This window comes from Glycine soja, chromosome 2 (assembly GCF_004193775.1).
Source record: "Glycine soja cultivar W05 chromosome 2, ASM419377v2, whole genome shotgun sequence".
In the NCBI taxonomy this organism is placed as follows: Eukaryota; Viridiplantae; Streptophyta; class Magnoliopsida; order Fabales; family Fabaceae; genus Glycine; species Glycine soja.
Window position 1 is genome coordinate 40,236,726 of NC_041003.1, and position 18,075 is coordinate 40,254,800.

General features: G+C 33.3%; 1 protein-coding gene across 2 annotated transcripts; it reads right to left on the reverse strand.

The window, feature by feature from the left end:
• Positions 1-6,687: 6,687 nt before the first annotated feature.
• Positions 6,688-11,269, reverse strand: LOC114393975 (putative HVA22-like protein g). Of its 2 annotated transcripts, none has more exons than XM_028355509.1 (7): positions 11,074-11,269; positions 10,848-10,912; positions 10,625-10,723; positions 9,535-9,591; positions 9,379-9,442; positions 8,723-8,938; positions 6,688-7,227 (listed from the first exon to the last, which is right to left on the reverse strand). In XM_028355509.1, the coding sequence occupies exons 2-7, from the start codon at positions 10,877-10,879 to the stop codon at positions 6,871-6,873; spliced, it is 825 nt and encodes a 274-aa protein (XP_028211310.1). In that variant the 5' UTR covers positions 10,880-10,912; positions 11,074-11,269; the 3' UTR covers positions 6,688-6,870. The 2 variants fall into 2 exon arrangements, with proteins under 2 accessions (XP_028211310.1, XP_028211318.1); XM_028355517.1 differs by having other exon boundaries at positions 11,043-11,269.
• Between the last annotated feature and the right edge of the window lie 6,806 nt (positions 11,270-18,075).

Here is an 18,075-nt window from a genome sequence, read left to right on the forward strand (position 1 = left end):
TGGGAAGAACAAATATGGGTTTGTCGATGGTTCAATTCCTGAACCTGCTTTGGGTCACTCAACTCATGCTTTGTGGCATCGCAACAATAGTATCGTTTCTTCCTGGCTCCTTAATTCTTTATCCAAAGAAATACAAGTAAGTATTTTACATTGTTCTTCTGCCAAAGCAATTTGGGATAATCTTCAAGAACGTTTCGAGCAACGAAATGGTCCTTTAATTTTTCAACTTAAGCATGACTTGATCACTCTACAACAAGGTTCCATGTTTGTTTCCTCTTTCTAGTCCAAGCTTCATTCTCTGTGGGAGTCATTATCAGAACTGAAGCCCTCACATAGCTGCACCTGTGGAGGAATTAAACCTTGGTGCAATTTTGAACAAATGGAGAATGTTATGCAGTTCTTGATGGGGCTGGACGAATCCTTCTCTACTATCAGAGGTCAAATTTTATCCATAGATCCCTTTCCCTCAATAACTAAGGTTTTTGCCTTAGTTGTTCAAGAAGAAAAGCAAAAGGAAGTTGGTGCTTCCACCTCTACTAGTGAAGTTTCACATGCTTTTGCCTTGAAGACTTCTTCTGTTGCATGCAATCATCCTGAAAATTGCTTCAAAGGATCTTCCAAGAATCGCCCCTTGTGTGCTCATTGTGGTATGCTGGGTCATACTCAGGATCGTTGCTTCAAGTTACATGGTTATCCTCCAAATTATAAGAGGACTGGTTTTTCCTCAAAAGCAAAGAAACATTCTTCTTCTTCTGAACCACCACACAAGGTTGCTCAACAAGTAACTGTTGATATGTCTCACTCACAACCTTCCTCTGGTGACTCGGGTTGCTAGTTTCAGCTTACTACCCAGCAATATAGCCAATTGATGAATCTTTTAGAAAGTCATGCTACCAATGTTGTCATCCTTCAAGGTGTTTCTTCTGCCAGTGGAGAAGCAAGCTTGCAAGAGGATTGGTAGAGGGGATCTCATCCAAGGCCTTTATGTCTTAGATCTCAAGGACACTCTTGATTGCAAATTTACTTTTTCTGTTATTAATTCACATACAAATTCCATTCCTTGTAAAAATGCTCATATTTGGAATTCTAGATTTGGTCATATCTTAGACAAAGTTTTCAAACATTTGACTAATAAAATTGATCTGCACCTTTCTCCCAATTTCTCTTCTTCTAATTGTTCTGTTTGTTCTCTTGCTAAATTTAGAAGATTATCTTTTCCTAACTCTAACCATTTATCTGAATTACCATTTGACTTAATTCACTATGATATATGGGGTTCCTATACTGAAGCTTCAATCTATGTGCAACAATTTTTCACCATGGTTCAGACTCAGTTTGGTGTATCTATCAAATGCCTCAGGTCTGATAATGCTAAGGAACTTGCCCTCACTCAGTTTTTGGCTTCCATGGGCACTCTTCATCAATTTTCCTATATTGAAAGGCTAGAACAAAATTCACTAGTGGAAAGGAAGCATCAACATCTGCTCAATGTAGCCAGAGCTTTGTTTTTTCAGTCTAAAGTTCCTATCTCATTCCAGGGTGATTGTGTTACCACTACAGCTTTTCTCATCAACAGAACCCCTTCACCATTACTACAACAATGCTTACCCTACAATATTCTATTCAAAAAGGAACCTGACTATCATGCCTTAAGAAGTTTTGGCTGTTTAGCACTTGCTTCCACTCTTCCCTCATCAAGGAACAAGTTTTATCCTCGAGCAGTGCCTGCAATTTTTGTTAGCTATCCCCAAGGTTATAAAGGATAAAAATTGTATAGCCTAGACACTAAGAAATTTTGTGTCCAGAGATGTTGTCTTTCATGAATCTATTTTTCCTTTTCAAACCATTTCACAGCCTCAAGTCATTCCTAATACATTCTCTCCAGTAGCCAAACTTACCACTGTGAGAGTTTTGCTTTGTGTTGTTGTTGCTAGAAATTGGTGCCTCCTCCAATTGGATGTTAACAATGCCTTTTTGAATGGAGATTTGTTTGAAGAAGTTTATATGGAACTTCCCAAGGGATACAAGTCAACCAATCCTTCATTCGTATGCAAGTTGAACAAATCATTATATGGCCTAAAACAAGCCTCTAGACTTCTCCACTACCCTTCTTAGTCATGGATTCCATCAATCCAAGCATGATTACTCCCTTTTCACCATTGGCTCAGGAAATTCCTTAGTCATTTTACTAGTATATATAGATGACATTCTCCTGTCAGGACCCAATCTTGCCTTTGTACAAGCTGTTCAGACCAAATTACAGTCTTTGTTTCAATTAAAGATCCTTGTCCCTTTGAAATATTTTCTTGGCTTAGAAATAGCCAAATTCAACAGAGGTATCTCACTATCCCAGCGAAAGTATGCTTTATCTCTTTTGGAAGATACATGTTTCTTGGCCTGCAAACCTTCCAATATACCAATGGACCCCAATTTGAAACTCAATCTTCATGATGGAGACTTACTCCCTAATCCATCAATGTACAAAAGATTAATTGGTAGATTGCTTTATTTGACCATCTCACGACCTGATATCACCTTTGTTGTGAATCGCTTAAGTCAATATATGAAAGCCCCTAGAGTTCCTCACCTACATGTTGTTCATCATCTTCTGTAATATATCAAATCTGCTCCTGGACAAGGTTTGTTTTTTCCTGCTCAGAACTCTCTCAACCTCACTACCTTTGCTAATGTTGATTGGGCCAACTGTGTTGATATCAGAAGATCCACTTCTGGCTTTTGTGTCTTTCTGGGAAATAACCTTCTTTCTTGGAGTTCTAAGAAACAACCCACTGTTTCAAAATCATCCACTGAAGTTGAATATCATGCCTTGTCTTCTGTTACTAGTGAAATTGTTTGGTTAAGCAAGTTACTTCTTTACTTTGAAGTTGATGTGCTCTCTATGATGTTGTTTTGTGATAATAAATCTGCTATAAGTCTTGCTTCAAACCCTGCTCATCATGAACGATCTAAGCATATTGAAACTGATCAACATTTCATCCAAGAATATGTTCAGTCCAAAGTAGTCAAGCTTGTCCATGTCAAGAGCCAACACCAAGTTGCAGATGTTTTTACAAAAACACTTCCAGGCCCAATTTTTGGTAAATTCATTGCCAAGTTGGGAATGATTAACATCTATTCGCCAACTTGAGGGGGTATCACGATTAAGCAGTTGGAGTTAGTTACAAGAAGTTATTTGAGTAGTTAGTTGGTTATGGCAGTTAGTTGGTTACTAGAAGTTATTTGAGTAGTTAGTTGGTTATGACAGTTAGTTAGTTACTAGAAGTTATTTGAGTAAGCTAGTTGGTTACTCAAGTTAGTTATTTTCTGTCTTTGTATAAATAAACCAACTTTGTAATACTTTGATGAATGAATCCTAAAATTGTTTTTCATCTATCTTTCATTTCTGATAAAAGAAAAGCAAAGAAGCCAGTGCAAGGAAAATCTATTTTTGAAGCTTGGCTAATTCATTTCTCTTCCATTTTCTTCCCTTTCATCTCACTTTTATATTTGTAAGTCTCTCATGACAATCAGAAGCTAAAACTACCCATTATTGGGAGCTTTGCAAACCAAACTCTCTTTGATGTAATGATTCTAAACTATATATTAATATGATGTTGATATTGTTATTTATCTTTGTGTTCATTCACATGTCTTCGATCTGATCATCCATTTTCATAAACTGTTTTAGGATTTAGGCATTGGAAAATATTTATATGCTAGAACTGGGGAAGAACATTTAGGTAATCCATCTCTAGGGATAGAGTGACATTGTCTAGCCTATGCATGCATCTTTGCTCGTAATGCAAATTATTTAATATAACTTTTAAGGGATTAGGAGCGATATTAGGTAATTTAGGCTCTCTCACTTGAGGGATCATGGTTAGAGTATGTTAGAAGGTCCAAGTAATAATCATATTATATTAAAAAGAGAAAAATCTATTAAGATTACATTAAGAGTAGTTCTGGCAAGCGGAGCCCCCAACACATTCCTTAATTCATCACAACACCATCTCACAACATTTGAGCATTTTTTTTTCTTAACCTTTCATGTTCCTTGCTTTGTAGTAAATTCACTTAGTTATATTTGTACTTAAAATGGACAAGATTTGATTTGAGTCACTAATTGCTTAATCATTAGATATATATATATATAACTCAAAGTACAAACATAATTCCTATGGAATTCGATACTTAATCTTACCGTTTTAATATTACTTGTACAACTTGGTACGCTTACCAAGGAGTCAACAAAAGTCCCAATATTAGTAGTATTTAAAGTCAAACTAAGCAACTCTAAAAAATTTAATCAGTTTTGATCTGTTTGGTTCGGTTTTGATAGGATCTATATATCTAAACCCATGACCCAACCTGTACATGAACGGTTTTTATCGGTTCGGTTCGATTTTGACCCAAATACATAAATGAATCAACCTAAATTATTCGGATTGGTTTGGGTCAATTCGGATTCACGGGTGACCCGTACCCGTGAACACCCCTAACTCACTTGACTAAAATTCTCTCTCTCTCTCTCTCTCTCTCTCTCTCTCTCTCTCTCTTTCTCGTTCCACACCCGTGGCCAAGTCCTCCACCACCACTACCACCCTCTTTCCAACCCCTTCTTCAAGTCAAAACCAAACTCAAAATCACACCATTCCTCAAAAACCTCTTCTTAACTTGGACTCACTTTCTGTCAAACCCCCCTCATACACTTCCCTCAAAGACATGCTTCCTTTCTCCGCCACCATTGCCGCAATCCACCACCACCACCAGCACGTGTCCATCTGAAACTGCCTCGTGAAGCAGGCCGTGTGGACCTACCTCCAGGCTATGTCCACTTCCCTCAACTGCCTATCATGCCTCTAACATCGAAAAATAAAAATATCTAAATATATAATTTAATAAGGGAAAAAATAGATTAAGTTATATTAATATATTAGATTTTTATTTTTATTTCGAAAAGATGTTAGTATAATAATATATTAGATTGGTTAAAGGTAATAATAAATAAATAATAAAAATAAGAGATAAAAAGGTTGGTTAAACAAATCTCAAAAGATATAATTTTAAATTACGTATCAACGCTTATATAAGGATAAACAATTTTTTTCCTAGAAGCACACAAGTAAACAATCTGTTTTGATATTAGTAGGTTGTTCGAGGACTCAGAAAAAGAAAGAAAAGTGAAAAAATTATGTCCACATAATTGGTAAGAGAAGAAGGATAATAAAAGACAAATTTCTTATTTCAATAGGTGAGTAAAACACTTACCTTTTTTGAAACTTTCATGGTACGGTTCTCAAAGCATGTATTTCATGATTTGATGCAAAGAATTTGAAATCAATAAATTCTTGGCATATAGAAAATTACACTTACAACACTTCTTGTGCCCTAAATTTATGTGCACGGTAGTTTTTTCTTTCTTAAATCTGCATGATGATGTATATAATATATGCCTATATGCATTTGCTTTATAATATATTATATTATATTATATTCGTGAGTTAAATGACTGAATGTCAAATGCTAGTAGTTAAAGAATGAATGTAATATTCAAATGACATACATTGACATAAATTCATTAATTTAATTTATGAATCTTTTTCGGTGTGTTTGTGCCTCACATTTGGATAATTGAATACATATTCGTTTATATATTCATTTGACTATCTCTATATATGAGATAGCTCTATCTGGGATGGATATGAAATTTATGTTAGATACCTCCATCTGAAATGTTAAAGAGATTTTAGATACCTCTATCTATGATAGGAAAGACAATGGGACGTCATTACATAAAATATGAACTCATATACTATTCGAAGAATCTGATGTCTACACCGATTTCGAAAGCCAAATAATTGAGTCTTGTAATTTTGGAAATCACTAAGTTGTTATTTATTTAATTATTTTATTTATTCAAAATTTTATGAATTGTGATTGTTTTAATATAATTTTTATTAGTGTGTAAATATATACATATACAATCTTATTTTAAATTCGTTGTGGATACAATAATTGATTTTTTGAATTACTGCATCAATTAGAAGCAACACTATTTATAAAATTCGCGTCAGTTGAATGTGATCACTTTCAATATATTTTTAGTGTTAATTTAGTTTAGATACTCATATTTTGTAAATAATATTTTGTCATATAATAAAGACTTGTTTATTTGATTTTATTTATTATACAAAAATATTTTCATACTATTATAATTTTAAAATTTTATATTCTTTTAGTATGAATTGTTATTTTAATGAAAGACATTAACAGACCCACACTTCTACCGCCTCCACAATAGATTCCCCTTCCCCACCCACAACATCACCGTGACACCACATGTCAGAGCTTCATATCCCAAACCCTACACCAAATACTCCACGCCATCCCTTGCTTCCTTGGTGTAATCAAAGAATAACATAATACCAAATGTATTTTTTTTCTCTCCAAAGTATCATCCAATTTGTTTTTATTAAAAAAAATTTAAGTGAGTTGCGTCGAGAGCTAATCAAGGTGAGGATAGGCCTCTCAAGGGTCAATGATCGCTTACAGAAATACAAATTATCCATAACAATAAAATTCTCACATCTACGGCTGAAATCAAACTCACGTCATCATGCCATACAAGTCTGTTTCTTATCAACCTGACCAACTTTTGTTGGTGAGTAGTATCATCTAATTAGATTATTGCAAATTCCAAATGTAAATATTATTATTATTACTTGGAAAAGGTGTACACAAATCAATGAATGACAATCTTTGGAAGAGAAAGCAGAGTCCAATTTTTTTCAATTTCAATTCCACTGTTATTTTTTTTTAACAGGGATTGGTTTGTTTGAGTTTGAGGTGACTATGTACAATTGTCGTTTCTCACAATTGTTGTCGACGTGGCGGCGGCGGGGTTCGAGGAGTAGAAGGACTTTGTTGTTGTTGTGAATCTAACCGCCTGAGCCTGGCGCGTGCCCGATTGATTCTGTCTTTGACGCTAACACTCTGGTCTTGGCCGTCGATGATTGTGACGGGTTCGGGCTCGCATGGCTCATCCTCTTCCTCATCCACGGATTCGGTTTGGGAAACATGGTGAACCTCCACGGTTTCTGTGGTGCTGGGGGGGCTTGGAGGCCACTTCTTGCTCTTGCTTAGGGTGCTGCTTTGCTTCATGAAGGAGGTTTGGGCCTGGGTTGGAGTCGCTTGTGGTGGAGCACTTTGACCTTGCATGTCATTTTTCTGGAATTGGTGCTACTTTCCTGTCATACTTTATCCCTTTTTGCATACAATAATATATATATATATATATATATATATATATATATATATATATATATATATATATATATATATATATAAACACATAAGCGGCATATTTTCCTTGTTTTTTTTATTAGTTAGATGATTTTTATTCTTCTATGTAATATGTAAAATTAGTTAAGACATGACTCAAAATTAATTGAATGCTTATAAAGGTATTTATCAATCATTTTCTAATAAGATCTTCGTATCATGGTAAAATTTAAACTCACATTCTTATGATATATAAATTTGATTTTTATTAGTTATACTAATATTTGTTGACTAATTAGCTAAAGGATTGGATATGATTTTATTTCTTTTAATTTAGTTTTGATTAATCTATTTTAATAACTATTTTGAGATTATAAAAGATAATAATGTGTTTGGATACATGTTACATCAATCATAGAATTATTATAAATACTAAAATTAATAAAACAAATTTTGAAAGAATAAAATCTAAATAAATGGCTAATTAATATATATGAGAAATGTTAGTCTTATTTTCTAATAAAAAAATTAGATGATATAAATATTTATACTAATTTGTATATTAAATTTTATGTTTAGACCTAACTCAATTTCATAAAATTGATTATCCGTTATTTATATATTTTATTTTGATAATATCATTAGTTGGTGTGGAATTTTTAAGTCTCCAAAAATTCTATTTGACACATAATTGGGTATTAATTTTTTTTTGTCATAAACTAAAAATTTCAGTATCACAATACTATCTAATAAATTCTCTTCTAAAACCGTCGTTTGATTAAAGTATTTTATAAATCTCACTTATAGTTAATGAGTTTCACTTGTAATTTCCTAGTTTTTTTCTTAACTATTTTAAGTTTTTGTAAAGGCATATAAGAAAGAATATGGTAGTAACACATTTCTAAACATGTTAAATCTTGGAAATACATAAATGAAGAGACAAGGTTAACACGTACGATTTCTATGACTAATAGAGGGATATAGCTGTAATTTTGCAAAACCTAAAGAAAATTTAGGTGACACTTTGATTGATTGGAGTGTTTTTTATTTTTATTTTCAAACAAAATATGTTTTTATTCTCAAAGAAAATAGGAAATAAGAGGAAAAATATGTTTGTTTAAAATTTAGAAAACATTCTTAAAATAGATCAAAAACTGTAAAAATAACACATCAACATATTTTTAACCTTTTTCTGAAAAAATGAAAACGCTATGATACCTAAGAATATCTTCTTCTCCATACATATTTTCTAAATTTTAAAAATTTGAAAATAAAAACAAAAAATAAACACTCAAATATAAAATTCCAGCGTCATCTTAACCTTTCTAAGCTTTAATTGCCTGCAACTTACTTTGTTAATGACGTTGAGCTAGTAAGGAAAAAAGGGTTCAGTTAGCTAGCTAGCTAGGTTGTGCTCTCTCTATTTAAATCAAGAGTTTACCTGTGTAGTAGGGTTGGCAGAAAATCTAGAAGATTGAGAAGCCAAGTGCTGAAGAGCCTGAACAAATGCAGTTTGTCCAAATTTGGCACAATATTGCCAGTAAAATATGACATAATCCCATCCTCTAGCCTTCCACTCCATTAATGTTCTGTCAATGTCATTTTCATGCTTTGATATGTAAGGCCTCAACAGAGTCTGGTAAACATATCCCGTCCCCTGCATGATGCAACATTTGTAATTTTATTATCTAATTGCAAATCAAACCTCTATGCTTGATTTTGTACCTTCCTTAGCATATGAGAATTTACACCAATCATTATTATTTGGTGAATTATACGTAAGTTTTATTTAGCAAAACGTGCATCCAAATTGTTTAGTGAGACTCGGTAAAAGTCAACTAAGTAATATATTTAAAAGGGTGCGTTGTTGGATTCCTCACGTTCACACTATTAACCATAAACACTATTTTAGTTATATACTTTTGTAGAGTATCATTTTTTATATACAATAAAGCATGACATAAACATTACAGTGGACATATAATCATGCTTTTCCCCCTCAAACAAGAAAGGTGTATAAAGTATGGCCTGCAAATAACATTAAAATAACTCAAGTGTAAGAGATTGTGAATTAAGATATAAGAAAAAGAGGCTTACTTTAGTTTTGGGATACCACAAGTAGACAAAGAGCACCAGCTTCATCTCTCCGTACATTGGCAGCCTTCATAAATTTCAGAGTGAATTTACTGCTCGAATCTAAATCAAGAGGCAACAATATATAGAGAATTAGTGGTTAAAACGTTTGACACTTACCATCCAACAAATATATCTGCAAACTTTTCTAGTACAGTGAAAAGTGCCACAATGATCCTGCAAATAAACGATGTACATATAAAGACGAGAGCCAGGGGTATTAAACGAAGCTTAAATTGAACAATGATGAGAATTCAACATGGAATTTAATAGGATGCATGACCAAAATCCAGTTCCTCATTTTTCCTATTCAAAAATAAAATACATTTTAACATTTCTTTAAATAAATAAAAGATGCAAAAAATATTTCTGAATTGATCTTAGCAAAACTAATTACAAAAAAGAAAAAATTGACCACATTAAAATTACCTCCTGAAAAGATCTGTTTGATATCTAAAAATTGCTTGATAACAGTCAACAGGTAAAAAATGTTGAAGTAAACTAGAAAAATTTAAGTAAAGCCGGATTTAAATGTTGGCCAGGTAAATGTCATAGCATCTCAAGAGAGAGGAGGGGGGAATTCCTATGTTGAACATTCAAAATCATACAAATTCTCTCTTTGCTCTGCTTTTACAAGGAATTTTGCCTCAGTTGGAATAATTTTTGGTGTAGAAAAGCTTAGTTGAGTTTGGGTTCTAGGTACTCACAAGGATTAGAACAAACTTTAAGACTTAAAAAACATTAAAGATGTATTTTAAAATCACTCACCAACCAATATAATGTTCTCACATTGGCAAAATAAGATTTAAATTTATGTTTTTATGAGATTATGAGTCCAATTGTTGGTCTCGGTTTGGATATTTCAAAATAAGTTTCTTTTGGCCGAAATTTGAAGACTTATTTTCTTTAACTTTTTACTCATTTATGTATGGCTTCATAGTTATAGTTCTAGCAAATATATAAACCCTTTTACATTTCTTCATCATTATATTTAAGGTTTTAAATTGCGGTTTGCAATAGTGTTACGTATATTTGCTTTTAATTTTCCGTAAATTTGAAAACAACAATGGCACTTGAACCGCTACTACATTGATAATTATAAGAGATCATAATTGTAATTGTCATTATCCGACATCTTAAAATTAAAAGAAAAATAGTCACATTTCAGAAGAATTTAATCGCAAAGATGGAGAGAAAGTATTTCATGTACCAGTATTTACACCAGAAGCGAAGTTCCTCAATATCAACCCTATTTTTCTCCACTGTTTTATAGCATTCGAATCCAGGGTATGCATACCCCAGAATGAGACTGCAATTAAAAAAAATTGGACAAACAATGTCACATAAGTACATTACATAACATAACAAAACAATGATTCAAAATTAAGTAGGAAAAAAAATTCATATATCTATGAAGAAAAAAAGGGACTTACATAAGGATTCGATTAATGAAATCCCCCAACATTTTGAACCCCCACCAACACAAACCGCGGAAACTCTGAAAAACAAAGCAAGCAAACCATCAAATTGTGAATAAAAAATGTTAAGAACATTTTATGGGGGTGCAATCTGGCCAATTTCTCCAAAAGAAACAAGAGAATGAGAAATTAAGGCCACGTTAGCATCACCTGTTGTTTTACAAGGACCAAATGAACTTACAACTTAGATTGTGAGTCCCACGTTTGAGAGATTCAGAGGCACCCAAAGTTCAAACCTTTTGGTGTTGGAATTGGGCATCCAAACCCAATTCCTAAGGAATATTAACGAGTTGAGATTTTATACTTTAGAAGGCAATGTGGTTTAATCCTTTGGAAGAATGGCCTCTGATTCTCTCTTTCTCTCAAACAAAATGTAGAAGAAGCCTTAGATAATAGGCAACAAAAAAGGGTCACGGCCATATAAATAATGGTGCAGTTAACGACGTGAACAAGTGAAATGTTTTTTCCTTATTTTTTTTAATAATAGAAAATTGGAGGAGAGAGAAAGACGAAGTAGAATTTTTTGGCACAAACGCTTCTCTTTAATTGTTGGCGCAACTATTTGAGGTTGGGGGATTTCTCGGAACGGATTTACGGTTGGGCACGCACTGAATCGCGCGAGGCCCTTTAAGTCATTTCGCGTTGTTGCGTTGTTTGATTATCATTAGTTCTGTTAATACGAGGAAAATATTTGTGGAAGAAAAATACGTATTATGAATGGTGCCAGAATAGTTAATGCTTAATTTTACATAATGTAACTAGTATATGGTACCGTGCGGATGGAGATTGTGTGCTGTTTGAGTTTAACAGCAAAGTCTATTAAATGATGTAGATTTATGTGAATCATTATTGAAACGTAATTTTATTTGTAATTCGAATAAAGACAAATAAAGTTCAATATAAGCTCATAATAAAAATATTACATATCTATAGTTAGAATGAAAATGTTAATAAAAATTAAGTATCTTATATTATATATTAATTATATTCTCAATAATTTATACATATAAATCGTCACTCATTTTCATTTTGTTAAATCCAACATATTTGTTTCATTTAAAAAAATTTAATCTTATTATATAATTTATATATATATATATATGATAAAAACCAAAGAAAATAAATATAAAAAAGTTAAAAAAAGTCTATACTTTTATTTAAATAGAACTTAATAAACTTGCTTTCAATAAAAAAAATATTTTCATGTGAGATGTTATATATACATTTAATTTTAATAAAGTTATATATATATATATATATATATATATATATATATATATATTGATTTGTCATTATCATATCTCATTAGTGTAGTGACAGAAAATGAAATAAATTCCATAAAATCAGTTATTATCATGTTTCATATTCACACGTGGTTTTGGAAATAGGCTATAAGTGACTTATCTACTAATTGAATAAATAAATATGCAAATTGTTTTGAGGTAGACTTAATTTATATGTGTCTTGTGAGCGTTGATAGGATGCCTGCAAAGAAATTAGCTTATAAATTATAGGACTCGGACAATAGATTCACACTGTCACAGTGACTTCATTCAGCTATTTCGCTCGTGGTCGAAATCTCACAACAAAGGGTAAGCATTTTTTGTTGGGAATTTTTAATAAACCATATACAATACCAAATGAGCACCAAAACACATTAAGTCAGATTATCAAGAGGTTTTAAGGAATACCTGGATCCATAGAGCTTGATTAACACGCAGCGGAATTTGACAGTGGCCACAAACAATTGGTTTAATGACATTCCTCAACCAAATCACCTTCTTCCTTATGGGACCTTCGTTTTCTCTTCAGATGGGGAGAGGAGAAACTGTTTGTTGATTTGTTATATTGGGGACCATAACCATGGCTTATGTTTTAAACCTATTAGGGTTCCCATTATCCCCTAATGGGCCTAACTGGTTTCCACTCATTAAGCCCATATCAATTATCTGTTGGCAGCCTAATGGACTCACTTAAATAGATCACTTTGTATTGAACCCATTTAAATGTAAATAACTAATATAAATGTTATAATATAATATGTAGCCCATATTAATTAATTAGGAATTATAAAATTCCTAACAATCTCCCACTTGGGCTTCATATTAACCTTAGACATTTATATCACAAAATTCTTTAGGCGCGCAACCGTATGTTATTTACTTTTAGACTCCTTTTATACAATCTGGTCCATCTCATATAGCAACAGGAAACCATTGCAGTTTTCATCATAATTTAGCTTGACTAAGCCACAATGATCACCACCGTTACTCATACTCGATGACATAAATCAAATATGGATAAGCGACATGGAAATTACATACAATGTGATCTTAATCATGTCTATTTCCAACTAGTCCAAGCTTTATTCTTTATAGAGATCAATCCAAAATATAATACAAATATTGCACACAAACAAACTTATAATGAAATGATAAACTTCAACTTTATTTCTGTAGAAAATCCAAATAACAAATATGTTTGTAAACCATAAGATATAGAACATAAGTAAGACTCCCACTAAACTAAGGTACTGTCAGGAATTATACCCATATGAGCAGTGTGCTCGTGAAAAAAAAAAAACTTTAGTGTCATACCTTTAGTAAGTGGATCAGCTAGCATGGAATGAGTTCCTATATGTTCTATACAAATCTATATTTTCTGGATTCTTTATTTAACAACCAAATACTTTATGTCAACAAACTTTTATTTGGTTGAATCCTTAATAAGACTGCTAAGATATTATCTCAATAAACACCTGATGGCTACTTAATGTTGGCGACAACAGGCAAACCGGTTACAATAATTTAGCAATCATAAATTCTAGTATGATGTCTCATAGCAAAATATTAACTCCACCAACATGGTTAAATGTGGATCCTTATGTAGAGTGATTGCTATTAAGACATTCTGAAAAATCGAAGTCAGAATACCCAATGATCTCTAAACTTCTAGACTTTCGATATGAAAACATGTAGTTCCTTGTTCTCTTCAATTAACGCATAATGCGCTTTACTATTTCTAGTGTTACATACCAAGATTACTCATATATCACCTTAGGATTCCCACAAAATAATTTCAAACTCTAAATTTTACACATGTAGATTTGGGATTCACATAATATGAGTAATTTAAACCATAGTAGTAACAACAACAACAATTAAAGAAGAGAACAACAAACATGCAATGCACAAATAATCTTTATGGTAAATTTCAAGACCCAAACAAGATACCTAGCGCACCATTAATCCTCAATCTTTGGATTGAAAAAGACTAACTGCAAGTGGTACTCTCAATGTATTGATCAAACATTGGTGATAAGTCCCATCAAACAAAGGTTGTCTTTGGACACTCCATTGCTCACATGGACAACTTATATGATGATTATTCCGGTCAAATAATGATTGTCTTTGAACATTTCATTATTCACATGGAAAATCACACTATTTATAATCACCACATGTTTACCATTACAAACATGTAATTATTCTGTCAAATTGTGTCTTCCTTTGGGCCGAGCACAATTCACATGAATAATTTCATGCAACATCTATGTAAATTTAATCAAATAAATTTATGCAACAGAGGTTACTTTGGCAACATGTTGTTTCAATCAATTTAACCAAAATTACAAGATAATTTAATTCAATAAATGAGAGGTCTTAAAATTACACAAAATTTCTTAAAATTACACAATTTAACCAAAAGAATCCTTTAAAGATACTAGAGAAAAGGTTTCTTTATAGTCAATGCCTTCCTTCTGAGTAAAGCCTTTAGCAACTAGACGAGCCTTATATCTCTCGATATTACCCTTTGAATCCTTCTTGATTTTAAATATCCATTTACAACCAATAGGTTTCACACCTTCAGGCAATTCGACTAGATTCCAAAATTCATTGTCATTCATAGACTTCATCTCATCCTTCATGGCATCAATCCAACTTTGAGAGTTAGAACTGTGCATAGCTTGACAGAAGTTGATTGGATCATCCTCTGTTAAACCAACACCATCCTTATGTTCTTGGAGAAATATAATATAATCATTTGAGATTGCACTTCTCCTCTCTCTAATGGATCTCCTTAATGGCACTTCTTGAGGTTGTTGAGGTTGCTCTAAAGGTATTTGAGGGAGAACCTCATTGTTGTCTTGTTCTAGAACAATGTCAACAGTTTGAACATTGTCTTCTATTGCTGGAGTTATGTCTTGAATAGCAATAGGTACGAGGACTTGATCACTGTAAATAACAGGTTTTTCCTCAAAGACAACATCCTTATGTTCTCTTCCTTCCCAAACTCAACTTCTTCAAGAAATATCGCATTTCCCGTCTCGAAAAAGGATCTTAAGGTGGGATTGTAAAATTTATAGCCCCGAGAGCGTTCAGCATAGCCAACAAAATAGCAGCTAATTGTTCTTGAGTCCAGCTTTCTTTCATATGGCCTATAAGGCCGTGCCTTAGCTGGACAACCCCAAATGTGCAAATGTTTAATATTTGGTCTTTTACCAGTCCAAAGTTCATAAGGGGTTTTATTAACTGCTTTACTTGGCACCCTATTAAGGATGTAAACTGCGGTCTTTAAGGCTTCTCCCCAAAGTGATTATGGCAAAGAGGAATGACTAATCATACTTTTCATCATATCCTTAAGAGTTCGGTTTCTTCATTCTGCTACACCATTCATGTTGGGTTTGCCCGGCATAGTGTATTGCGGAACAATTCCACACTCTTTGAGGAACAACGCAAAAGGTCCTGGACGTTGTTCTCCTGATCCATCATATCTGCCATAGTACTCACCACCACGGTCAGATTTGATAGCCTTAATTTTCTTTCCAAGTTGAAGTTCAACCTCAGCCTTGAAGGTTTTAAAAATGTCTAGGGATTGGGATTTCTCATGTAACAAATATAGGTAACCGTATCTAGAGTAGTCATCTATGAACGTAATGAAATATTGTTGTCCATTCCAAGAAGTTGTAGGAAAAGGACCACAAATGTCTGTATGCACTAGTTCTAAGACGTCTTTAGCTCTTTCGGCACCTAATTTCCTTATGTTTGTTCGTTTTCCCTTTATGCATTCAATACAGACCTCAAAGTATGATAAATCCAAAGGGTCAAGAATTTCATCCAACACAAGTCTCTGAATTCTTTGTTTAGAGATATGGCCTAAACGCTTATGTCATAAGGTGGCTGAATTCTCATTCAATTTTCGTTTTGTACCATGTGAACTTATTTGCAGTATTTCATTATAGGAACTAACAACATCAAGCATGTAAAGATTATCAATTAAAGAACCAGAACCAATCATATTTGAATTTTGGTAGAGACTAACTTTATTATTTACAAATGAACAAGAAAATCCAAATTTGTCCAAGCGAGAAATAGAAATCAAATTCCGTCTAAAAGACGGTACAACAAAAGTCTCAAACAAATCCAAATAAAATTCAGTTTTTAGCTGTAATCTAAAAGTTCTAATAGCTTCCACTGCAACCTTATTGCCATCACCCACAAAGATGAATCTTTCATCATCACTTGGTAGTCGGCTCCACAGGCAACCCTGCATAGTCATACTTATGTGAGTAGTAGCACCAGAATCTACCCACCAAGTATCTTTAGGTACAAAAGCCAAATTAACTTCTGAACAAACTAGAGTAAGAAATTTACCTTTCTTCACATGCCATGCGGCATACTTGGGACACTCTTTCTTCATGTGTCCCGACTTCTTGCAGAAGTAACAGGTAAATTTCTCATCCTTATTTTGCTTCTTTTGCTGAGAAGTCCCTTCCGCAACACCCTTAGCCTTTTTCCTTTTCTTATTCTGAGAGGTCGAAGTCAAGTGAACACTTTCAGTCCTATCTCTCTGCAGCCTTTCCTCCTCTTGCACACAGTGAGATATAAGCTCATTGAGGGACCATTTTTCCTTTTGAGTGTTATAGCTCACTTTGAATTGCCCAAAGTGTGCAGGAAGCGAGATCAAAACCAAGTGCACGAGCAGGTCTTCACCAAGCTCTAACTTAAGTGACTTGAGTTTTGATGCGAGATTGGACATCTCCATAATGTACTCCCTTATGTTTCCTTTGCCTTTATACTTCATGGAGATGAGTTTGGCCAAAAGGTTACTCGTCTCCGCCTTTTCATTTTTGGCAAACTATTGCTCAATTTCCTCAAGGAATTTCTTTGCACTTTGACCCTCAGAAATAGAGCCCCGAAACGCCTCTGGAATAGAGCGCTTCATGATCATAAGGCACATTTGGTTGGACCGATCCCACTTCTCAACTTTTACCTCATTAAAGGTTTCCGGAGTGGAAATGAGTTGTTCCGTCCTCAATGCCAAGTCCAAATCCATACAGCCAAGAACAATTTCTACGGCTTCCTTCCAAACCTTAAAATTTGTCCCATTTAACATTGGGATAGAATTCACTTGGGCAGTAACATTTGCAGCACTGGTAATATTAACTAAACAAAGAACACAAAAAAAATGTTCATAGATAATCAAGCAAGTCATATAAAATATATATAACAAGACATGCAAATATTTCCCATAACAGATCCATCACAAGATACCTAGCACAACATTAATTCTAGTCTTTGGATAGAGAAATTAATTTGTAATTGGTACTCTCAACGCAATGATCAAATATTGACAATTAGTTCTGACAAATAATAGCCTTTCTTTGGACCGACTATTATTCTCATGAAAAAAAACTTAATAATTATCACATATTTATCATCGCAGGTATGTTATTATTTGGCCAAATTGCGTCTTCCTTTGGGCCGAACACAATTCGCATAAATAATTCCATACTAACATCCATGCAATTTAATTAAATCAATTTACACAATAGAGGTTACTTTGGCAATATAATGGTTCAATCAATTTAATTAAAATTACTGGACACACAATCAAATGGAAAGGATCTGTAATGGTTAAATTTGCACCCAATTGTGATAGCAGTAAATGTTTGAAAAACTACATCATGGTAAACTAATTACGCACCCGAAACAAACATATCACGATACTATCACAAATTTATACCAACCACATGAATAACATAAATTATCAGCTGATCACCGTTTCATAAAAAAAATTGTTGGCCCAAAAAATAATATTTATGAAATTGTGTCACGTACTAAATGTCAACACCAGATACGTAGAACCTTTATCCCAAATGGAATAATATGCCAGTAGATGC

Bases quoted from the DNA above. Each gene is read 5' to 3' on its own strand.
- LOC114393975 (XM_028355509.1), bottom strand. From the start codon at position 10,879: ATGTTGGGGGATTTCATTAATCGAATCCTTAT. The intron at 10,724-10,847 runs GTAAGTCCCTTT...TTTTAATTGCAG, and splicing joins TTCATTAATCGAATCCTTAT to TCTCATTCTGGGGTATGCAT. The intron at 8,939-9,378 runs GTAAGCCTCTTT...TGCATCATGCAG, and splicing joins TGTGGTATCCCAAAACTAAA to GGGACGGGATATGTTTACCA.